This window comes from Arachis duranensis, chromosome 10 (genome assembly GCF_000817695.3).
Source record: "Arachis duranensis cultivar V14167 chromosome 10, aradu.V14167.gnm2.J7QH, whole genome shotgun sequence".
In the NCBI taxonomy this organism is placed as follows: Eukaryota; Viridiplantae; Streptophyta; class Magnoliopsida; order Fabales; family Fabaceae; genus Arachis; species Arachis duranensis.
This window is the reverse complement of record NC_029781.3, coordinates 23,672,074-23,694,822: the sequence shown is the minus strand read 5'-3', so window position 1 is coordinate 23,694,822 and position 22,749 is coordinate 23,672,074. Positions and strand designations below refer to the sequence as shown.

Genomic DNA, 22,749 nt, shown 5'->3' with positions numbered 1-22,749 from the left:
GGGTAAAACTATTTTGGACTTTTCCCCAACCTTTGATCTTCTCATCGCAAATACATATTTTAAAAAGAGAGACGAGCATCTTATAACCTATAAGAGTGGCATGACAAGCTCTCAAATCGACTTCTTCTTGTTGAGGAGAGTCGACCGAAAATTTTGCATTAACTGTAAAATTATCCCGGGAGAGAGTTTGACAATGCAACATAGGGTGCTCGTCATGGATTTTCGCGTTGAGCAAAAGTTGAGGAAAAGACATCATACGAAGAACCCAAGGACGAGGTGGTGACAGATGAAAGGTGAGGAACAAAGAAGCTTCCTAAAATGGGTAGGAGAAGAGGCAAAGTGGGATGGGAATGGAAGCGCAGAAGAGATGTGGAGGGAGATGGCAAAAGTTATTAGAAGAACAGCAAAAGAAAGTTTTGGTGAATCTAAAGGAATAGGACCAAGAGACAAAGAGTCTTGGTGGTGGAATGCGAGTATACAAGAAAAGATAAAGATAAAAAGGGAATGCTTTAAAGAGTGGTCTTTATGCTCCAATGCAGATAACTGGGAAAAATATAAGGCGACTAAGAAAGAGACAAAAGTGGCTGTAAGTGAAGGAAGAACAAGAGCATATGAGGGTCTCTACCAGTCTTTGGGCACGAAAGAAGGAAAAAAAGGTATATATAGAATCGCAAAGAGCCGGGAAAAAAGAACGAGAGATTTGGATCATGTAAGTGCATAAAAGATAAGGATGGAGAGGTGTTGGCTCAAGAGGAGAAGATTAATGAAAGGTGGAAGAGCTACTTCTACGAGTTATTTAATGAGGGACAGAAGACTCTTCCGAGCCTTGGTCGATTATGCACAAGGAAAGAAGATCAAAACTTTGACTACTGTTGAATGATTCGAGACTTCGAGGTAAAAGAGGCTCTAAAGCAGATGAAAAATGGCAGGACAGTAGGACCTGATAATATCCCGATTGAGGTTTGGAAGGGTCTTGGAGAAAAATGTATCAACTGGTTAACCAAGTTTTTTAATGAGATTTTAAGGTCAACGAAGATGCCTGATGAGTGGAGAAAGAGCACCTTGGTACCTATCTACAAGAATAAGGGGGATATACAAAGTTGTGGAAACTATAGAGGGATTAAGCTTATGAGTCATACTATGAAGTTATGGGAAAGGGTGATAGAACGGAGGTTGAGAAAAGAGACACAAGTAACAGAGAACCAATTTGAATTTATGCCAAACATATCTACCACTGAAGCGATATACCTATTAAGAAGGATGATGGAGAGGTATCGTAGTAATAAAAGGGATCTACACATGGTGTTTATTGATTTGGAAAAAGCGTATGATAGGGTACCAAGGGAGGTCTTATGGAAGGTTTTAGAAAAGAGGAGAGTAAGGATCGCATATATTCGGGCAATTAAAGACATGTATGATGGGGCTACAACTAGTGTGAAGATTCAAGGTGGTGTGGCAGAGGAATCCCCTATTGGTATAGGATTCCACCAGGGATCATCCTTAAGTCCATACCTTTTCACATTAGTCTTGGAAGTACTCACAGAGCACATCCAAGAGCCTGTGCCATGGTGCATGCTTTTTGCTGATGATATCGTCCTTATGCGAGAGTCAAGGAAAAACCTAAATAAGAAGTTGAAGTTATGGAGATAAGCTTTAGAAGTGTATGGTCTGCGCATAAGCCGTAGCAAGACGGAATATATGGAATGTAAGTTCAGTCTGAGAAGGGAAAACCCCAATATAGAGGTGAAGATTGGAGAAAACATTCTACGTAAAGTTAAAAGTTTTAAGTATCTTGGGTGCATCATACAGGATAATGGAGAAATTGAACAGGATGTAAATCATAGGATCCAAGCAGGTTGGTCAAAATGGCGGAGTGCATCTGGTTTTATATGCGACAAAAAAGTGCCTCTAAAACTTAAAGGTAAATTATATCGCACCGCTATAAGATCGGCTATGCTGTATGGTACGGAGTGTTGGGTGGCTAAAGGGGAGCACGAACATAAGCTGAGTGTGGCAGAGATGAAGATGTTAAGATGGATGAGTGGTCATACGCGATTGGATAAAATAAGGAATGAATATATAAGGGAGAGAGTTGGAGTAGCACCCATTGTGGAAAAGATGGTTGAATCGCATCTCAGGTGGTTTGGACATGTGAGAAGAAGAACGATAGAACATCCAGTCAGAAGGGTGGATGAGATGGAAGATGGACAAATGGCGAAAGGCAGAGGAAGACCTAAGAAGACCATCCATGAGGTGGTCAAACGAGATCTACATGTAAACGGTCTCTCTGTAGACATGATACATGACAGAGCACAATGGCGTCGTTTGATTCATGTAGCCGACCCCACTTAGTGGGACAAGGCTTTGTTGTTGTTGTTGTTGTTTGTATACATTTTCATAATTAAAATCTTTATTTTTTAAGTATCTCTATTATTTGAATAAATAAATATTTTTTACCATTAAAAATTAAAGCGTTGATAAAATTGACCATAAATAGTTTAAACAAAAATTATAATCTTCAATATTTATTACCGCCTAACATTTTTAACAAAACATTATTTTGGTGAGAAACGCCGTTAGTTCATAACTTCATATCCTATGTGATGATGAGCTCTCATAAGTGGCAAATAGTATTAGTAATGACATTTAAACTTTTTTTTTCTTTGAATATTTTCATTCTTCTTCTAATTTTATTCGTCAAATCTCTAAATTCCAATTGATGAAGGAGAAAATATAAATAGTTTCTAAGAGAGAATGTTAAGTTGCTTGCTTTAGTCCTCATCATCCTCTATTTTACTGGTGTCCATATTTTCTTCAAAAGGATGGTTTGTCATGTACAACAATTACTGGTCTAGAGAAAATCTACTCAAGAATTTATCAATAAAATTCAGAATTATTGACACAAGATTTAAATTCATTGTTACCTCTCATTTATTAATGACACAAGATTATTGATATCTTTAACAAGAGATCCAAACTGGGAAGCCAAAAAGAATAAAAAAAAATTTAGGGTATTACTATACATCCAAGTATTTTGTCATCCAAGTTTATCCAAGTAGGTCCAACAGCTTTTCTTCTTCTTCTCCCTCATGCTTCTTCTTCTTCTTCTTCTTCTTCTTCTTCTTCTTCTTCTAAATACACGCATACGTCCTCTTCTTCTTCTTTCAAATTCACGCATACCTCCTCCTCCTCTTCTTTTTCTTCTTCTCCTCTTTTGTTATCGTCATTACCAACAACACCAACATTTTGCTAATAGATTATTTTTTTTTTCAATCAAATTGAATGGAATGCAATTGCTAAATTGAATTGAATTGAATGGGCACAGGTGTTCTGAATTGAATTGAATTGATAATCTTTAAATTGTAGACATGGGTGTTTTGAATTTGATTTTATATAATGGATAATGTTCTGTTCATTTAGTACTATACAATTGTTTCACCTTAATGACGTGTTCAGTTCATTATTCAGAAAGCTGTTTTGAATTTGATTTTATATAATAGATAATGTTCCGTTCATTTAGTACTATACAATTGTTTTATTTTAATAACATGTTCGGTTCATTATGCAGAAAGCTGTTTTGAATTTGATTTTATATAATGGATAATATTCTGTTCATATAGTACTATACAATTGTTTCACCTTAATAATGTGTTCGGTTCATTATGTAGAAAGCTGTTTTGAATTTGATTTTATATAATGAATAATGTTCCGTTCATTTAGTACTATACAATTGTTTCACCGTAATAACGTGTTCGATTCATTATGCAGAAAACTGTTATGAATTTTATTTTCTATAATGGATAATGTTCCATTCATTTAGTACTATATAATTGTTTCACCTTAATAACATGTTCGGTTTATTATGAATTGAATTGAATTGTTTTGAATTAAATGGACACAAGTGTTCTGAATTGATAATCTCTAAGAGGAAGAGAAGAAAAACCTGCGCGTGCAAATTTGAAAGAGAAGAAGAAGAAGAAGAAGAAGAAGAAGAAGAAGAAGAAGGGAAAAAGAAGAATCTGCGCGAATTTGGAAGAAGAAGAAGAAATACGAGGAAGAGGAGAAGGAGAAAGAAATGGAGAATGAGAAAGAGAAGAACACGTAATTTGAAAAGTTGTTATAACAACTTGGATAGACTTGGATAAGAATTTTGCTTGGATATAGAGTTTTATTCAAAACTTTATTCAATTCAATAACGAAGAATAAGTTGTTACAAAGTCTATGACATACTCGCCGCATCGCATCGGCCTTTCTCCTTAAATTCCCCTCCTTCCTCACTCTCCGCTCCCTCTCAGAGCTCCATTTTCCAATGGAAGTTGAAGTGAAGTTTCGCCTCCCAACACCGACTCGCACAAAAAAATCATTGCCTTGCTCGCACCCTTCCATGCCGCAACCTACCGCCAGCATAACATCTTCTTTGACGGTGCCGACTTGGATCTCTTATCAAAGCGTGCAGTGCTCCGTGAGGATCAGTGCATTGGTTCATTGAAGGCGAAGACTGTTTTGATTGACAACGTGAGTAATGAGTCCATATTTGATGATAAATTTTGGCATAAATTAGACGGATTTCATCATATAAACTCACACTTAATCACTAAAATAGCATACTTTTGTGATTTCTCCCTAAATTGAACCTAAATGTGACAACATGTATTTTGTGTTTAAATTGATCATTTTAATTCTACTTTTATGCCATTTGATACCATGACATGTTTTGTTAAGTGATGTTAGCTCGATTAGGCAAGAATGGCTAAGCAAAAGTAGAAGGAAGCATGCAAAAAAGGAGAACATATGAAGAAAACAAAGGAGAAGCACACAGCCAAGTATGCATATGCACAACCTTCTGTGCGTACGCACAAGTGGAAAAATCAGTAAGTGTGCGTACGCACACCTCTGTGCGTACGCACAAGTCCCTACGCGTGACTTCATTAATGAAGCACGTGGCTCGCAATTTTTGGGCTCTTTGGCCCAATTTTGGAAGTGCTGAAGCCATTTTGGAGTGCTATATGGAAAAAATTTCATTCCATATCAAAGCATTAGCTTAGAGAGATCACTTTTAGGATAGAAAGCATAATTTAGGAGTAAGAGTAGTGTAGTGTAGAAAATTCTCCCTTAGGATTTATTTAAGTTTCATTGAAGCATTTTATAGTTTAAGCTTTGATCTTAAAGTTTGCTCATCTCTTTTGTAAGTACTCTTTAATTTCTTCTTTAATTACATTACTTTGTTACATTTTTTATGGTTCAAGTTATTTTGTTAATATATGCAATTTTGGTTTCTTGGATCTTTTGTTTATGAATTTGATGCTTTATGATTTTTCTATGCTTGATTGAGTTTCTATTGTTGATATTGTGAATAGTTTGGTGATATTTTCATTTTTCTTTTCTATTTCCTGTGTTTTGGTTTTATGCCCACCAAGTGTTTGTGAAAATGCCACTTGAAAATTTTGAGTAGATTTTCACACTTGGCTTGGGAAATGAGTTCCTAGGATACTAGAGTCATAATGTTCGACATTTAGTGGTAATTCTTGGGTAGTTAATTGACTCTTGTTTCCATTGACGCTAGCTTTTTACTAAGAAATTAGTAAGTTAGCTAGGACTTATAGATTAAAGTCAATTATGCTTGCTTGACTTACTCCTCGATGTTAGGGGTTGACGAAGCGAGATTGACTCATTATAGTTGTCATAGTTGTGGTTATGACGATGATAAGATTCCTTAATTCTCATTCCCAAGTCAAGGCTATTTTATGCATTTATAGCATTTTCACTAGTTTTGACCTTACTTACTTTTTACTCGCATTAATTTCAATTTTGATCTCTTCTTGTTTCTTTTATCCCTTAGTTCTTTTAATTTTCGTTTTATATTTCAAAACTTCCTTTATTTCACAACCAAGAACGTACACCTAATTTGCGTTGTCCGAGGAAAGACGACACGAGATTTAAAACTCCCGATTTTTATTGGTTTGTGTTGTGACAAATGAAATTAAACTTTGATTGAGAGTTAGTTGTTGGTTTGGACTATACTTGCAATGAAACTCTATTTTGTGAAATTTTAAACCAACATTAATTCTCATATCAGTGAGCTGCATGGAGGAAGACGAGGAAGATTTGAACGCTAGGGTTGGTCTTGATTATGTCGCGAAGCCTGGGAAGCTTGGGCAAGTGGAATCTAGGGTTTTGGAGAAGGTGAGGAATAAGTTTGGGGTGAAGAGGGAGAATGAATTCATGGGTTTCGGAAACATTATAAGTGTTTATGAGTGAAAATGTTTGAAATTAGAGGTGGATGAGATCAGACAAACTTTGACTTTAGAACTCTTTACAAGATTGAATATGAGAGTGTTGATCCTGAAGAGGCTAAGCGGGTATTGAAGGAGTTCTTGAAGTTGTATTGCATTATTAGAATATTATGTACATAGTTTGTTTAAAGTTACATACATACATAATACACCCCTTAACAGTTTTGCATATCTAGCTTCTTTATGTTACATAGCTTAATCTCATTTCAAATCAGCTTGTAGCCGAAGTTAGATAGAGTTTTTACTTTTTAGTCACACCCACAGTTTTGAATGACATTACTAACACTATTTGCCACTTATGAGAGCTTACCATTAGGTAGGATCACACGTAGGGTTTAGAGTTTGGTTAGAAATGTCGGATAAAAATAAACATTAAAGATTACAAGTCTTGTTTAAATTATTTGTAATAGATTTTGTTAACGCCTCAATCTTTTTAGTAAAAAATGGCTATTTATTATTTTTATTTTATATTATTTTTATACTATCAAACTAGTGTATGAACCCATGCTCAGTATGAAAAAAATTATAAAAGTAAAAAAAAGTTTTTATGTTTGGATATTTAAAAAAAACACACACACACAATAATTATTATTTTAAAAAATTTATAAAATTATTATTAAAATCAAAGTTTAACTTGAAAATAATGAATAATTATCATTTTACACTTTTTTTAAAGTAAAATAATTATACATCGATTTCAATATAGAATTTAAAATAAAATTTAAGTATTTACATTAGAATCCTATTTTTTCAAAGACTTATCTATAAATAACATTGATGGTTGAATTTGCAGACATTCCTACGTGATTTATAAGTAAAACTTTTAAACCTCTCTTGCTCTTAACTCTTGAAAGTGCCACATATAGTTGGTCATGTGTAAAAACTGGTTTGGGCAAGTACAATCTAACATGAGATAAAGTTTGTCCCTGAGACTTATTAATTGTCATGACAAATGATACTATTATGGGAAGCTGTCTTTGTTGAAATCTAACTGGGGTGGTTTCATTTGTTGGTACCATATTCATTCTTGGAATCAAAGCAATATGACCAATATTGTTACCTGTTAAGACTTCACATTCTATGATATGATTTCCAAGCTTCCTAACTTGTAGCCTTGTATCATTATAAAGACCACTGGATTGGTCAATATTCCCAGTAACATCACCAGAGCACCAACCTTAAGTGTTAATTTATGTGGAGGCAAACCAGAGCAATTTATGCTATTCAGTAATTCAGGACCATAGAGATCTAGTTGACTCTCCATATTCCCTTCATCCATACAAATTGAATCCGAGCTAAGATATAATTTTTCCCCTCCAGGAATGATAGCCATAAGATGGTTGTTGACCTCTTCAACGATGTCTAGTGTGGGAGCCAGTATAGTTCTTGCTTTGAAAAAAATCCTTTGAAGACATATTTTCCAAAATATTTAGATAAAAAAATGAACCAACTCATCAAATGCCTGGTCCAAAGAAGGAATAACAATATCTTCTGGAAGACATATCTCAGATTCACCATCCATATTGTCACCTATTAGACCATCACCAACTTTCAATAACCACTCACTAAATTCCTTTGTCTCATCTTGATATGAAGCAGTTGTCCTTACAGAGAGTCTCATGTTTTTTGTTAGTTTGAGCACCTGACAAAACTTCCAAAGATAAATCAAATTCACGGTTGAATGAATGATATCTTGTCTCAATCCTCGTAGAATGACAGAAAGGATTTGTCTAAAGTCTCCACCTAGTACAATCACTTTTTCTCCAAAGGGTAAATCTTTGTTATATGTTGGATAAAACCTCATGATATCACCCAAGTATTTATCAAGTGCTTCATAGCAGTACTTACTAACCATTGAAGCCTCATCCCAAACTATAAGTTTGGCTTTCAACAACAGAATTGCTTGAAGGGAACCAGGTTTGATGTTACATACAGAATTCTCAGTTATATTCAGCAGTATTTTGAACCTTGAGTGTACCGTTCTTTCATTAGGAAGAAGTAAAGATGCAATACCACTTGAAGTAACATTTAACACAATATCACCCCTTGAGTGAATCTCAGCGGACATAAAGTTCTAGAAAAATATTTTTTCAGTACCCCCATGACCATACACAAAGAAAAAACCTCCCTTTCATCACAATACACAGCTGTAACAATTTTATTGAACACATATTTATGCTCAGGTGTTGCGATGGCTAACATGTCTGAGGCATTTTTCTTTAACTTATCCCTGTTAAAGTTTAGCTGTTCCCTGATAACCCTTTCGGTTAACAAAGAACTATCAACTTCAGTTGCTAAAGGCATAGGAGGATAGTCTTTCAAGATTTTACCATAGGAATGTAAGATCTTGTCTATATTCATTAAGCATAACTGCTTAATCTCATCATCTGACATGGTTAACTCTGCATATTATACGATACTGTAAAAATTCAATCAAACTAAAAATGATCAATAATAAAGGACTTTTATAATTGCAATTAATAATAACTCACCCCTCATGTTTATTACGGTTCTTTGTCGATACAAAATATCATCTGAGAGTTCATGCCAACATCTATCCCAGACATATTTTGGTCTTGAGATATTGTTGGATGTTAATACAATGACAAACAACCTCCTAACATATGATCCTGAGGCCCACGAACTTGCTTCCTTAATTGCATACATGAATTCTCTGTCATCTTGCAAGAGTCCAAGAGCAAAGCATGCATCTCTATAAGTAGCATGAATTGTTCCTCCTACTGTTCTTATATCTCAAAAATCCATACATCCTCTAAGTATTCAAGAGAACCCGTTGGTAATATTTTTCGGTATTTGCCACAAAAAATTTGGTTAAAATCCCACTTTTAAGTTGCTAAACGGATTAGGCTACGCGGTTTCAATTATTATGTAGCTACACATGCGTAAAAAAATTATTTTTTCTAAAAAATAGAGAACAATTCTAAAATTGTATAATCTATAGAACATTAGATTATAACTGTTGAAAGTTATTTGAACATTTATTTTCTAGTCTAGATAAATCGAATAAAATTGACGTGGGGTATATGCTGTTAAGATTTTAAATTTAAATCATCAAATAAAGAAGATCAAAATTGAATATAAACTCGTCATTACGTGCAGGTACATGAGTCAACCTTCCAATTGCAAAGCCTTACTTTCAAGGAAACCACTTTGAAGCATCGTCCTTCCAAACAAACTTGGTTGGAAACTCAGTATAAGTCAGACTTCAAGCATAGGGATATGACATGTTCACCACCATCCATCCCAAAAATATGGACTTATGAGATACTACTCTTTTTATGATATCATTCACATTAGAAGTTTCACTATAAACCACAAGTTGCTCATCCTCCAAAAAGAGTGAAAGTCTAATCACAAATGGTTCTTTCTCTTAGATTTCATATCCAAATAAATGTCAGACTGTCTCACATGCCAAAATTTACCTACAATCATAGTAATTTCTAATTTCGTCAACAGCTTGTGTGGCTTCTGACAAATCACCAACTTTGTACAGGGTAGCTGTTACGCGATCATTGTCCTTGTGAGCATACTTAAACATATACTTAATAGAACTTGTTTGGCATTTGTATTCCATATATATGTGGCACCCGAACTTGAGCTACAATTCTGGATTATACGAAACAATGAACTTATTGTCCAGTACACATTTCCTTTTCTTCACTGTTCGACCATTATCAGTATGTCTATATTTGGGAAATCTGGCTTCATCAATGAGTGTTCGCTACCTAAAATCTTTCGGATAAAACTTTGAACAGGATCAATTATTCATACAAGGTGAATTCTTGTTGTACGGACCACATAGACCATGTACCATGTAATTTTAAACAGCTCCATGTAGATTTGGCCTTTCATTTTCATCAGGAATCTCAGCTATTATATGTTTGTCTATGTCATCTGGTGTTTGTGGCTTGAACTCGTTACTCATGAATAAAAGGATATGTGTATGCGGAAGCCTTCTCTTTTGAAACTCTATAGTGCAAACATCTAAAAATTGAAAAAGACAAATGAGTAAAACATTAAACCATAAGATTTTAATAAGGTGTTGCATAAACACATACTTACATCCCAATATTTTGCCAAAGATTATTCCTTCTTTTAGGTCATCAATCAAACCATCAAGCTTGATATAGAAAACTCGACACAATATATCAGGGCGGGCGGTCTTCTGCCTTCAATCTAATGAAAGTCACTTCTCTTTTTATCTCAACACATTCAGGATTACAGGTCATAGTGATAAAATAGCTAAGATATCCTACATATCTGCAAATTGTAAATGCATCTTTGCAATTATTCATCATGTACCTAGGTCCACCGGTAAAAGTATCGAGAAGAATGATTCTTTTGCCAAGCCTTGCAGCATCTACACCCCCATTTATAAGACTTTCATGCAAACATTTGTATTTATCAACCCTCGACTATGGTTATTTACACCTAAAGAATTTTAACCTCTCTGATTTCACCATTGTGTAGGCATCTACCAGAAACTGTTGAAATAATCTATTTGATCTCAAAATTAGCGGAGATTCACCCGTCCTTTTCTGTAGTCGAAAAGTAATGAATTGTCGCAAAGTGATTGTTTTGTTTTTCTTTGTAGGCCTAGCGGAGATAGAATCTGATGTTGCAATACCCAAACAAAATTCATCCTCCCCATACGGAAATAACAATGGATATTGCAAGGCTAAATAAGATGGGTGAAAAATATCAATCCGTTGGAGCTTTCTAGTTTGACTCTCTATAATAATATCTTTATCTTTGCTTAGTTGTTCGACATCGCCAAAAATTAATGCAGCCACTTCAGATGCAGATGGCAAGTTGTATGTCCTGCCATCTGTAGTTCTTTTACTAGCTAATCAACTTAAGCTTTATGTTTATGCAATTTTTCTATTAGTACCTATCTCTTGCTCAGCGAAAACTCTTCGCCAAACTATTATATTTGTCTAGCACATTTCTTAATATTGACATAATTTTTCTATCCCGCTCATTTATAGCTTCATTAGAACTGCACACAAAAAAATACAATAAAATTTATGTTATTCTCTCTCGCAGATAAAAAATAACTAAAATCTTTGACTGGTTGCATGAAAATTATTGAAGTCACTACAAAAAAAAGAGTTTAAAATGGCATTGATATTACGGAGGTTTTAAAGAACCGCCGTAATACCCGGTTTTTATGGCATGTTTGGTTGCTGCCATAATTAACTTTGTGTATTGTGGCGGTTCTGGTGATTATGGCGGTTTTGAACCGCCGTTTTCACGCGTATATAAAACAATAGAATTGCAACCCTAGCCTCATTAAACAAAACACAGTAACAGCGCTCTCAATCTCCCTTCTCTCTCCTTCGTCTCCTTCGTCTCCTCCGTGCTCCGGCAACGCCGTTCTTCCCTCTCAGGCTTCTCCTCTCTCCGCCGGTACCTTTCCCTCTCCGCCAGTTACTGATTTGTTTCTCTGCAGCTCCCTCTCAAGTTCTCTAGGTACCTCTCCCTCTCCGCCAGTTACTGATTTCTTCGTTTTTTGTTGCTGATTTTTGGGGGTTTTTGTTTCTCTGCAGCTCCGCGATCGTTTTCTTTGTGTTGAAGCATTCCAGTGACGTTGGTGTGAGGGTGATTGACGCTGATCAGGTCTTGTGTTCAACCAGTCAAAGATCTCAGATCTTGGAACAGCACTATATTGGACCTAAAAAACCAACCTCTCTTTTCATCTCCTCATTTCTCCTTACGGTAACTTCACTTTCTCTTTCCTTATGTATTTACTTCGATGCATGTGTCAATGGTTCAATTGCTGCCACTCTTATTATTGTTTTGGATTTTCTAGTTAATTCATCCTGCTATTTCTTAATATAGTGAATTGATGAATGAGTTCAGACTGAATAAGCTTAGTGAAGTAGGGCTCTGTTCTGTGATTCTGTTCATAATATCTATCACTTTAGTTAATCATTTCTGCTGTTAGTAAAGAATTGAGTCACTTTAATCACATGAGCTGATCCCTTGCCTTCTTTTCTTTGGATTTTGATTATAGTACATGTTATTAGTTGTAAGTTATTACCCTGTTAAATGAAAAATACTTTTATTTTCCTCCCACTGATAGTCTGATTTTGATTTCAGTTTCCATGATCTGAGATGGCTTGAATCGACTCTGACAGCCATATAATATACTATGTTTCTGTCTACATAACTATTGAAATTTTCCTGTAGCAAGTATGTCAAATACTCCCTATTGTTAAAATTTGATTCAAGTACAAGCACTGAGGCAATGAAATACCCAAGGGTATTCAAGGGGTATTATTTATCTTAGTGTTATGTTTACCATTTTGACACTGTATTTTAATTGGGTGCCCTGTTTGGACAATATTAATGCAATTTTCAGGAGGTTGATATTGGACAATATAAACTTTAATTATAGTGTGCTCGTAGCTGCTATTGTCAATTTTCTTGAAACTCAATTCAGGACTTACCTGTTATGTATGCTTTACTAATGTTAATCATGCTTTTGCGTTTCAGCTCTTCACAACCATCACTGTTAATGAGCCTGCTCCTGGTCTCAAAACCATCTTTAACTTCAGAGTTCCTGATCAAAGGTCTGAAAAGGTAAGACATTCATTTGCAGTGTAAACCTTACATCTCCATAGACAAGAGTGGATTATAAAATTTAAGAAATGAACTCATTGAAACTATACTAAACCTTGAACTATATCTTTCATTGGCAATAAGTTGAGTTTTGTCTCTGTTGGTGAACAGGTGGAAGTTTAGTATGTGCATGCATAGTAGGGTATATAGATATCTCTTATTCACCACTTTTAATTTCTTGCTACAATAATAATACATCATCATCAATCAATATTCAATTGGATACTAACTATATATATATATAGCTGTTTACTTAAGCAGCAGCAGTCCACATGATCAAACCATCATTAACTAATTAATTTTTACCATTCACTATTCCTTCATTCCCTTTTGGATTAATTATAATTATCCGGTGATTATAAATTATACATTATTATTTCAAGTTTTTCCTTCTTGCTGAACTTTGTCCCCATTTACAATATCAGCCTGAAATGTAAAATAACTAGTACTAAATTAGAACAAATGTCCAGAATGTACACAAATAACTAGTTCAGTTTTGTCTCTGATGTTGTAGGGACTGACGTACTTGCAATTGGTTCTAAGCTCTCTTACGACACCAAAATTGGGGAGTTCACAAAATACAATGCTGGAGTGAACTTCACCAAAGCTGACTTGGTTGCCTCTTTGACTGTGTGAGTGATTGTTTCTTCATTATCCATGTTCTTTTTTGTTTCGTCCCAACCCCTACAGTTAGCCTTTTACATCTAAGTGCTTGGGAGTTTTGAAGCTAGTCTTTAATACAAATTGTTCTTAGCTTGCTTTTTCACATTATTTTTTAGAAAAATACTCTTATAACTTAATCCACAGCTGATTATTTAACATTGTGGGCTCAATCAAGGTCCCTGCTTTAGCATCTCCCATCCCCATTGTTCGAACTTATAATTATTGTGTTCTCCCATCTCCCATCTCCCATTCTGTTCTCTGAATTAGCTAGCTAGGTTAAGAGTAATAATCTAGTTTTATTGTGCATAACCACGTGTTGTTGCTTCTCTTTTGTTTGACCCCATAACACTTATTATTATTATACATCGAAAGTTTTCCTTTTCTACTATTTAATTTGATCTATTTTTATTAACTAATAATAAGCATTGAAAAGCTCATTTCATTAATGTATAATTTGGTTGCTCTGTGTAGCATTAAATCTCAACAACTATCAACATTAGGAACTTCAAATCTTTGTATTTTTAATTGCATGTATAGTTTTCCTTTTCGGTGTGAGCATGTGGTTCTTTTATTGCAATTTTGTTCAAACTTTTAGTTGCTTAATTAATCACCTGCTCTTGTTTCTTATTATATTAAAGGTACTATATTTTTGTTTCTTTTAAAATAAATGAATAACTGAAATTGGGACCAAAATAATAACATAGCATTTTGTCGGATGCACACATATTCTTGCTACTTACTCCTACTTAGCATGGAATTAGAACTCTGATTTTGTAATTTTAACTCATTTGGGTTAAATTGAGATATAGATAAATAATTTGAAAAAAAAAATAGATGCTATTAATTTGAGTTTCAAAATTCAAATAAGTTGGAATATCATGTTTGGGCTTAATTAATTCTCAATCGTATCCAACCCATTATATATCTTTGGGCTTAATTAATCAATCCCAATAACATATAAAGTTGAATTTAATTACTGATCATTTCATCTAAATAATATATTTGTTTTATTTATTTTTTTGTTTCTTTTTATCTTGTAGAAAAAAATTAATTTACATATATACAACTACCTGAGAAGGAAAAGTTCATAAAGCCACAGTTACAGCCACAAAATTATCATTTGAAAGAGGTAATTATAATTTTTTTATAATTTTTTTAGAATATTATTTAAGTATTTGTTTGATATCTAATTTGCATACAAGAATTTCTTTTTATAGTAGCGCCTGCTGATATATACTAGTTAGTTGCCTAGTTAATATGAGAGAGAGAGAGAGAGATTTTTAATGAATAGATTTTTTAATATTCCTATTTGTAGTCCCTCTTAGTCATGTCAATTGATAAGTCATGTATTGGAAAATCACGAAACACGCACGAGTATAAAGATGGTCTAAACAAGTTTTTGGATTTCGCCTTTGAGCATCGATCTCTCGGGGGTCATCTGATTAAATGCCCTTGTCCGGTGTGTAGTTTTGGCAAGTGGCAAACAAGAGAGAAAGTTTTTGAACATTTAATAGTCAAGCCGTTTCCAGAAAACTACAAAGTTTGGTATTGGCATGGTGAAGAAGCAGTTGGAGTTGGGTCACAAGCTCATCAAACTAGTCAAATTGTACAAGATGATTCGACATCTCAACATCCAATGGTAACAATGCTCAATGACGCGTTTGGAGTTGCTGGACCTGACTTGAATGAAGATGGAGATGGAGATGAAGACAACATAGAAGATGGAGATGGAGATGGAGATGAAGACAACATAGAAGATGGAGATGGAGATGGAGATGAAGACAACATAGAAGATGGAGATGGAGATGGAGATGAAGACAACATAGAAGATGCAAAAAATGAAGAGCACAATGGAGAAAATGTAGAATTTTACAAGTTGTTGGAAGATGGTAGTGAACAATTGTATGAAGGGTGCACAAAGTATTCAAAACTGTCTTTCTTGATTAGTCTGTATCACATAAAGTGCTTATACAGAATAAGCGACAAAGCCATGACCGAAATTCTCAAGTTAATAAAAGATGCTTTTGGAAATGCGAAGATTTCAAATACATTCTATGAGGCCAAGAAAACCATAAACAAACTAGGGCTTAATTATACCAAGATACCTGCTTGCCCTAATGACTGCATGTTATATTGGGGGGAGGATGAAGATTTGCAAGAATGCAAAAGATGCAAGACATCTAAATGGAGCGATGCTAAAAAGAAGAAACCGGCAAACATCTTGCGATACTTTCCACTAAAACCGAGACTTCAACGATTATTCATGTGTTCTAAGACTGCTCAATCAATGCGATGGCATGCTTCGGCAGAAAAGAAAGATTCGAAGATGAGGCATCCGCAAGATTCTGAAGCTTGGAAGACATTTGATTTACTTCATGATAGGTTTGCCGAAGATCCTCGAAATGTACGTCTTGGTCTTGCAGCTGATGGATTCAACCCCTTTGAAGCTATGCGTACAAACTATAGCGTTTGGCCAGTGGTGCTTATTCCATACAATCGGCCTCCATGGGAGTGCATGAAGCCAACATCACTAATCTTGTCAATGATTATTCCTGGAGAGAAAATGCCAGGGAACAACATAGACGTATACTTACAACCTCTTATCAAAGAGTTAAAAGAGTTGTGGCATGATGGTGTTCAAACATTAGATAGGTTCAAGAATGAAATGTTTACATTGCGAGCAGCATTAATGTGGACAATTAATGATTTTCCAGGCCTTGGTAACTTATCTGGGTGGAACGTACACAATAAATATGCTTGTCCCACATGTAACTTCAACACTGATTCATATAGATTAAAGCATGGTGGAAAATGGTGTTTTTTGGGACATCGCCTCTTCCTTATTGGGAGTCTAACTTATTGCGCCACAATCTAGATGTCATGCACATTGAAAAGAATGTTTGCGACAATGTGTTATACACTTTGCTCAATGAGACTGGAAGGTCAAAGGATAATCTCAAAGCTCGTAAGGATCTCAAAGAAATGGGTATAAGGAAAGATTTATGGCCAGATGAAAATGGGAGATATCATCCATCTTTGTTCACAATGTCAAATTCCATGAAAGATGTATTCTTGCGTACTATAAAGAATATTAGAGTACTAGATGGTCTCTCGAGTAATATTTCACGGTGTGTTGACCTGAAGCAAAGAAAGCTTTCTGGATTGAAGAGCCATGATTGCCACGTCCTTATGCAGCAACTATTACCCATTGCCATACGTAATGTGCTACCAGATAAAGTCACTGCAGTTCTAATAGAGTTGTCTTCATTCTTTCAACAGTTGTGCTCTAAAAGCTTAAGTCTTATTAAATCAGAAGGTTCTATAGCTGAAGGATATGTGGCTGAAGAAGCTCTTACATTTTGCTCTCGATACTTAGAAGGGATTGAGACAAGATTTAATAGGCCACCACGTGTTGATGACCGTCCGGATGGTAATTACAATAAACATGTTGATTCGCTTTTTCCACAAATGGGTAACTCTAAGGGAGCTTTCACAGTATTTGAGTTGTCACCTATGGAAAAAAAACAAGCACATCGCTATGTGGTTCTAAATTGTCCATATGTCAAACCGTTCATTGAGTAAGTACTTAAGGATTTGCGTACATATTTTTTATTTACTTGAAAATAGTTGTTTAGTTAGAGTTAAACTTTCATATCTGACAGTGACTTCAAAGATTTTATACGAAGAAGATCTAAGGGTAGAAGGCCATCAAATGTAGAGATAGAAAAAAGAGTCAATAAAGATTTTTTTACTTGGTTTCCTACGCAGGTAAATAGAAAAGTGATCATTTTTTGCTAATATTGAGCAATATTTGTGGATATAATAACTAATATGTTGTTCTATCATAATAGCTTATGAACCCAGACGTTATGAATATTGTGCATGAGGATTTGAGATACTTAGCAAGGGGTCCATCATGATATGCCAAGAGGTTTTCTACATTTAGTATCAATGGGTTCTCCTTTCGAACTACCAATCGATTTTTGCTCCAATCGCTTGGCAAAAAATGGAGGGAACATAGAATAAAGCTTTGGAATGATTTTGATGATCCGAGGTTGAGTAAAAACGAGATCATAATTAATGCACCAGAAGATATTGCTCCTGATCAATGGGCTTTATTCGTAGAATATCGTTTGAAGCCTGAAACTCAGGTAAGTACTTACTCTCCTAGTTAATGTTGTTGAATATATATAATTGAATATGAAGTAGTCAATGTTGTTGAAGAGTGATGTTGATTTCTGGCTGCGGGATAGTCTTAAATAGTGGTACATTCTCTGTTTATTTTAGTCCTAAATTGCTGTGGTTAGTGCACATTTGTACCCTATTTAAGTCAGTTTTGAAAGATGATGGTTCTTGCGGTTAACATGCAGAAGTGAATATTGCTATAAATTTACAGAATTTAGTAAGAGGAATATTGCTGTGGTTAGTGCACATTTTTACCCTATTCTTATGTGTGTCCAAATTCAACTTGTAGAAACTTTGTAAGAGGAATCAAGAAATTCGGCAAAAACAAATAATTCCTCATACTTCAGGTGCTATATCAATTGCAAGAAGAAGGGCTGAATTGGTAATCAATTAATGCATGCATATCTAATCTATCTCAAATATAATGCATGCATCATCTCTTAATTTTCTGCATATCTAATCTAAGTTATTAGGCTGCTATTTGTTTATCAAGTCTTTCTACTTTTCTTAAATTTTAGACGGAAGAGACAGGAAAAGAAGTTAATAGAGTTCAAATGTGGGACATCACTCACAAGAAAATAAATGGAAGTTATGTTAATGAAAAGGCTAAAGAAATAGCGGTAAGACTAAAGTCCAATAAGTAACTTGTTTGTATTTCTTTTTCTTTCTTTTTTATAAGATAATACTATTTTTTATTCTTTCTCTTTCTTTTTATATATGTAGGAGAAGATTGAAGCACATAGCAGCCAACAACCGATGGAATTAACTGTTAATTCTCCTCTTGATGCTCTTGGAGTAGTTTTTGGGAAAGAGCACCCTGGCCGTGTTCGAGGTTTAGGTATGGGAGCTGTTCCAACAATTGCTTTCAAGAACAACACCACAAGGATTAGTCAAATGAATTTAGGTTCTTCAAATGATGTTGGCACATCATCTACTTGTGGTCCAAATGTGCAAGAGGAGTTGGATAGTGTTAAAGCGCAATTGCAAGCGCTAGTATCCTATATTGCTTCTAAGGAAGGAGGTAAAATTCCAATACAATTGGCTGGAATGTTCCCTACTCAACAAGTTTCACAGGTACATTCATATTCTGCCTATGATTCCTATTATTAATATAATTAGTAGTAGTGCTAGCTTATGCTAGAGTGATAGTAATAATTAACACAAGTTTAACAAAAGGCATATAGCTTATGCTGGAATGTAATTTATAGTATAGCCTCAACCACACACATAAGATAGTTCAAGTAGTGGAACACAACACAACACTGCTTTGGGTAAAGGTGCAAATTAAAGTCTTACCTTCTAAGCTCAACATAACACAAAACAGCTTAGCTTAAATTGTCTAAGGACTTTGGCCCTGTGAATATCACAAAAACTGGTATTGGTTTCTCCATCCAGTTTCCATGAACTAAAGAATTTATGGTACATTTTATTCTTCAGATTGCCTCTGCCATATGTGTTGTTCAACTGGTATTTTATTTGTTGAATGTCAACTGGCAAATTTGTGGTGAGAAATTGATATGATTTTTTTACCCCCTAGATGATCTCTGCTAGGGATATATTATTGAAAAGTAAGCATAATGGATTGTTTTACAAATGTAACCTTACTTTATGTATTAGAGATTTATAGCATCAATTAAAGACTGAATTTCTGAATGATTGGACTGGCCTTGTATTTGAAATGTTTTCAAGTGGTTAGTTGGCTCTATAATTTTAAATTGGTTTCATTATTGTATCAATGCTATGTAATTAGACATGATAAATGTATATCAATATATGCCATTTCCTTGCATTTCTTGTGCTCATAATAGTTATATTTTTGTTGTAGAGATTGGATCAGGAGAGTGAGATTCCATCACCAAAAGAGTTAGGAAGTAGGTCTTCTGGAGCAAGCAATAAGGAAGCATGACCTTACTTGATATGTTAAGACGTATATTAAGAATTATATGTTAAGGCCTATTATTGAAAAATGTTACTTTGATACTTTGTTTTTGGATTATGACATTTCAATTATGACTTGGATTATGACTTTTGGATCATGTATGAATTAAAAATCATCTAATGATGTTTGATTTATGATTATGCCTTTTGGTTATTACGAGATTTTTAAGTGAGTTTCGAAAATATCACTTTAAATTGGTAGTTTCAATCTTATTTTAAAAAGCATAAAATTGTCATCAGATGCCATTATACGCTGGTAGAAACGGCAGTTAAAAACTGCCATTTTAAACACAAAAGATGCCATTATAACCTGGTAAAAACGGCGGCTAGAAACTGCCATTTTAAACACATAAGATGCCATTATAATCTGGTAAAAATGGCGGTTATAATAGTAAAAACGGTGGTTAAAAACCGCCATTTTAAACACAAATGATGCCACGACATCCTGGAAAAAACGGCGGTTATAGCCGCCATTTTAAACAATTCAGAAACCGCCATTTTATACGGAAATAATGGCAGTTACAAACCGCCATTTTAACCCTCAGAGAACCACCGTATTATCCTAAGGTAATTGTGGCGGTTTTCTGAAAACCGCCGTAATAACCAGAATGGCGCCTAGAATAACGGCGTTTCTTGGGGGCGCCATTTTCGGTAATAATGGCGGTTTTAACCGCCGTAATTCCCCAAAATAACCGCTGTTTTAACCCCCTTTTTTGTAGTGAGTGTGCCTATCCGATTATCAATTTCATTTTCTATGTCATAGATATATAGTTGGGCAAATGTTGGTCGCAAACTATCCAGAGGAAGTAGGCTACCAATGGTATGATAGATTTGGATCCATTAAAGTGAGTAAATTGCAAAAGTGATAAATTGAAGAGTTAATCACAATTGATTTTGCCACTTTCATGAAATGTGTGTCCTACTATATTAATTTAAGAATAATTAACTCCTCACTTTACTACTTTACCAACTTCCTCACTTTAGAAGATCTTGATCCAAAAAGAGAAAAGGTTCACGAACTACCATCTCAAATAAATAAGATACAAAATATTTAATAATTAACTAAATTATAGAGAAATAAGAGATAATTCGACTCTGCTGCTACTTATTATGAGACTACGGGATCCCTTTCATAGAAATTCACCATAAATTAATAGAACTTGTCTAACAGCACGTTATTATGATGACAATCATGCATGAGCGTTAAGTGTTATGTAGAAGAGGGTTAAAATTAATGAAGGATCAAATTTTCTTTTGATAGGTGTTAGGAATAGTATTTCTCCTCCTTTATCCCTATCCAAACTTTCAATGCTATCACAATCCCAATATTTGTTGTCATCTCCCCCTCACTATCGAATCAAGCTTTCCTTTATATCTTTCAACCTCTCTGGGGGTTGTTACTTGTTAACCAAAAAATCAAACAGAGAAGATGGCTTCTAGAGTTTGAAATTCAAGAGTTTAAACAGCTTTGAATGTTACTTATTTAGGCACTAAGGTATTATGGTGTTTTGTTTTTGTAAAATCAGAACCTAAACAAATATGGTTAATTTTTTTAATTGATTAACCTTTTTTTGGTTTTTAAATAAATAATCTCAAGAAAAGCAAAGATTGCTGAAGTTGAAATTGTGGCAATTAGGAGGGTGAGGATCATACAAGTGTGGGATCATGAGGAACAAAGATGTTTCTAACCAACTCTAACCTTTTTAAGAGACAAATTGATCCTATCAAATATTAATCCTCCACTAACATAATACTTAACATTATTGTCATCGAAATAACGTGCTAGCTAAACAAATTTCACTAACCATTCATGGTAAGTTTTTCTGAGGAGTTAGGTTGTCTCATGACGAACATAATCAAAGTTTTATATAAACTTTAAATATAGATTAAGTATATAAAAGTAGTGAAGTAATAATTTATGCATCAGATATTGTATATTTTATGAGCTTCAATCACCTTATCAATATTATCAGAAAATATAGATTAAGTGTATGAAATCAGAGAAATAATTGTGTGTGTGGATAAAATTAGAGGTACCTGCTCATCCATCAACACCATTTCAATGGAGCTAATGGTTTTGGGGTCTTTGAAACTCGGTAGAGACCAAAATCTGATCACTCTAACATGAAACTTCCAACATTCTTTTGGCAGTGCAATCATCTCCAACAAATCATATCGCTTAATCTTTTTTTTCTGATGACAAAAATAAGAACAAACGTAAATTCTAGCAAGACACGCACAATAAAATTGTAGGATCACGCTTCTTAGACTTTTATAGCATATAAAAAGAGGTATACTTTTGGGTAAATCATTTCAAAATTAGAGTGCATACGAAATCACAGATACTCCATAATCCAAAAGAAAAAAAATATGTCTTGATGATTTAAAAAACAAAAAAAGATTTGAGTTAAAAATAAACCACTCATTCTATATCATAAATATTGACAAATCAAAACGTACAGAGTAAAAAGGGTATGAAAATAAGACATGAATCTATGTCTTTCTTGCAGCAACTCACCTTCATCAGTTACATGATCGGAAGCGTCCAAGTGCAACGCCGATCTGAAGGACGATGGCATCAGTAAAAATCCCCTCTTACCGGTCTGCTATCTACCTCTTCTGGTCACATAAGCATCCCCGATTATTCTCGACCTCCTCGTCGGCACAACTCCGTCGGTATAGGAGCAACCAGTCTTCTCGTCTTCGCCAGTCTGAAGTCGTCGTTCTTCATTGCTAACGTCTCTGTTTGCTTGCTAAGAGAGAAAAGACCTAAAAAGAAGGCTTTGGGTCGGCATGTTAGAATTAATTATATGGGATACAGGTAGGTTTTTTTTCTGTCCAAACTCACCGTTAAGTTCGGATCTTAGCCATCACTAATCATAAGAATTGATCATTTCAAACAATTTACTATAAAAACATGGATTATTTTAGTTCTTTAATTCTTTACTACACGACAAACAACTAATGAGTAACTTATTCGTACACGAAATACACTATTTCACTAAGAGTGATTATCATAAAAAAT

General features: G+C 34.5%; 1 protein-coding gene and 1 pseudogene across 2 annotated transcripts; both read left to right on the top strand.

Annotated features, from left to right (window-relative positions):
- The first annotated feature begins 4,309 nt into the window (after positions 1-4,309).
- LOC107469468 (triphosphate tunnel metalloenzyme 3-like) lies at positions 4,310-6,413 on the top strand (annotated as a pseudogene).
- Positions 6,414-14,640: 8,227 nt separating this feature from the next.
- LOC107469480 (uncharacterized) lies at positions 14,641-19,822 on the top strand. 2 transcript variants are annotated; one of them, XR_008004612.1, is made up of 2 exons: positions 14,641-14,730; positions 19,612-19,822. XR_008004612.1 is itself a non-coding variant. In XM_016088851.3 (2 exons), exons 1-2 carry the CDS (start codon positions 18,543-18,545, stop codon positions 19,690-19,692), a joined length of 399 nt encoding a protein of 132 aa, XP_015944337.2. In that variant the 5' UTR covers positions 18,505-18,542; the 3' UTR covers positions 19,693-19,822. The 2 variants fall into 2 exon arrangements, 1 of the variants encoding a protein (XP_015944337.2); XM_016088851.3 differs by lacking the exon at positions 14,641-14,730 and adding an exon at positions 18,505-18,860.
- The last annotated feature ends 2,927 nt before the right edge of the window (positions 19,823-22,749 follow it).

Excerpts from the sequence above, each read along its gene's own strand:
- LOC107469480 (XM_016088851.3), top strand. The coding sequence starts at position 18,543 with ATGGAATTAACTGTTAATTCTCCTCTTGATGCTCTTGGAGTAGTTTTT. Across the intron at positions 18,861-19,611 it reads CTACTCAACAAGTTTCACAG|AGATTGGATCAGGAGAGTGA; the intron begins GTACATTCATAT and ends TTTTTGTTGTAG.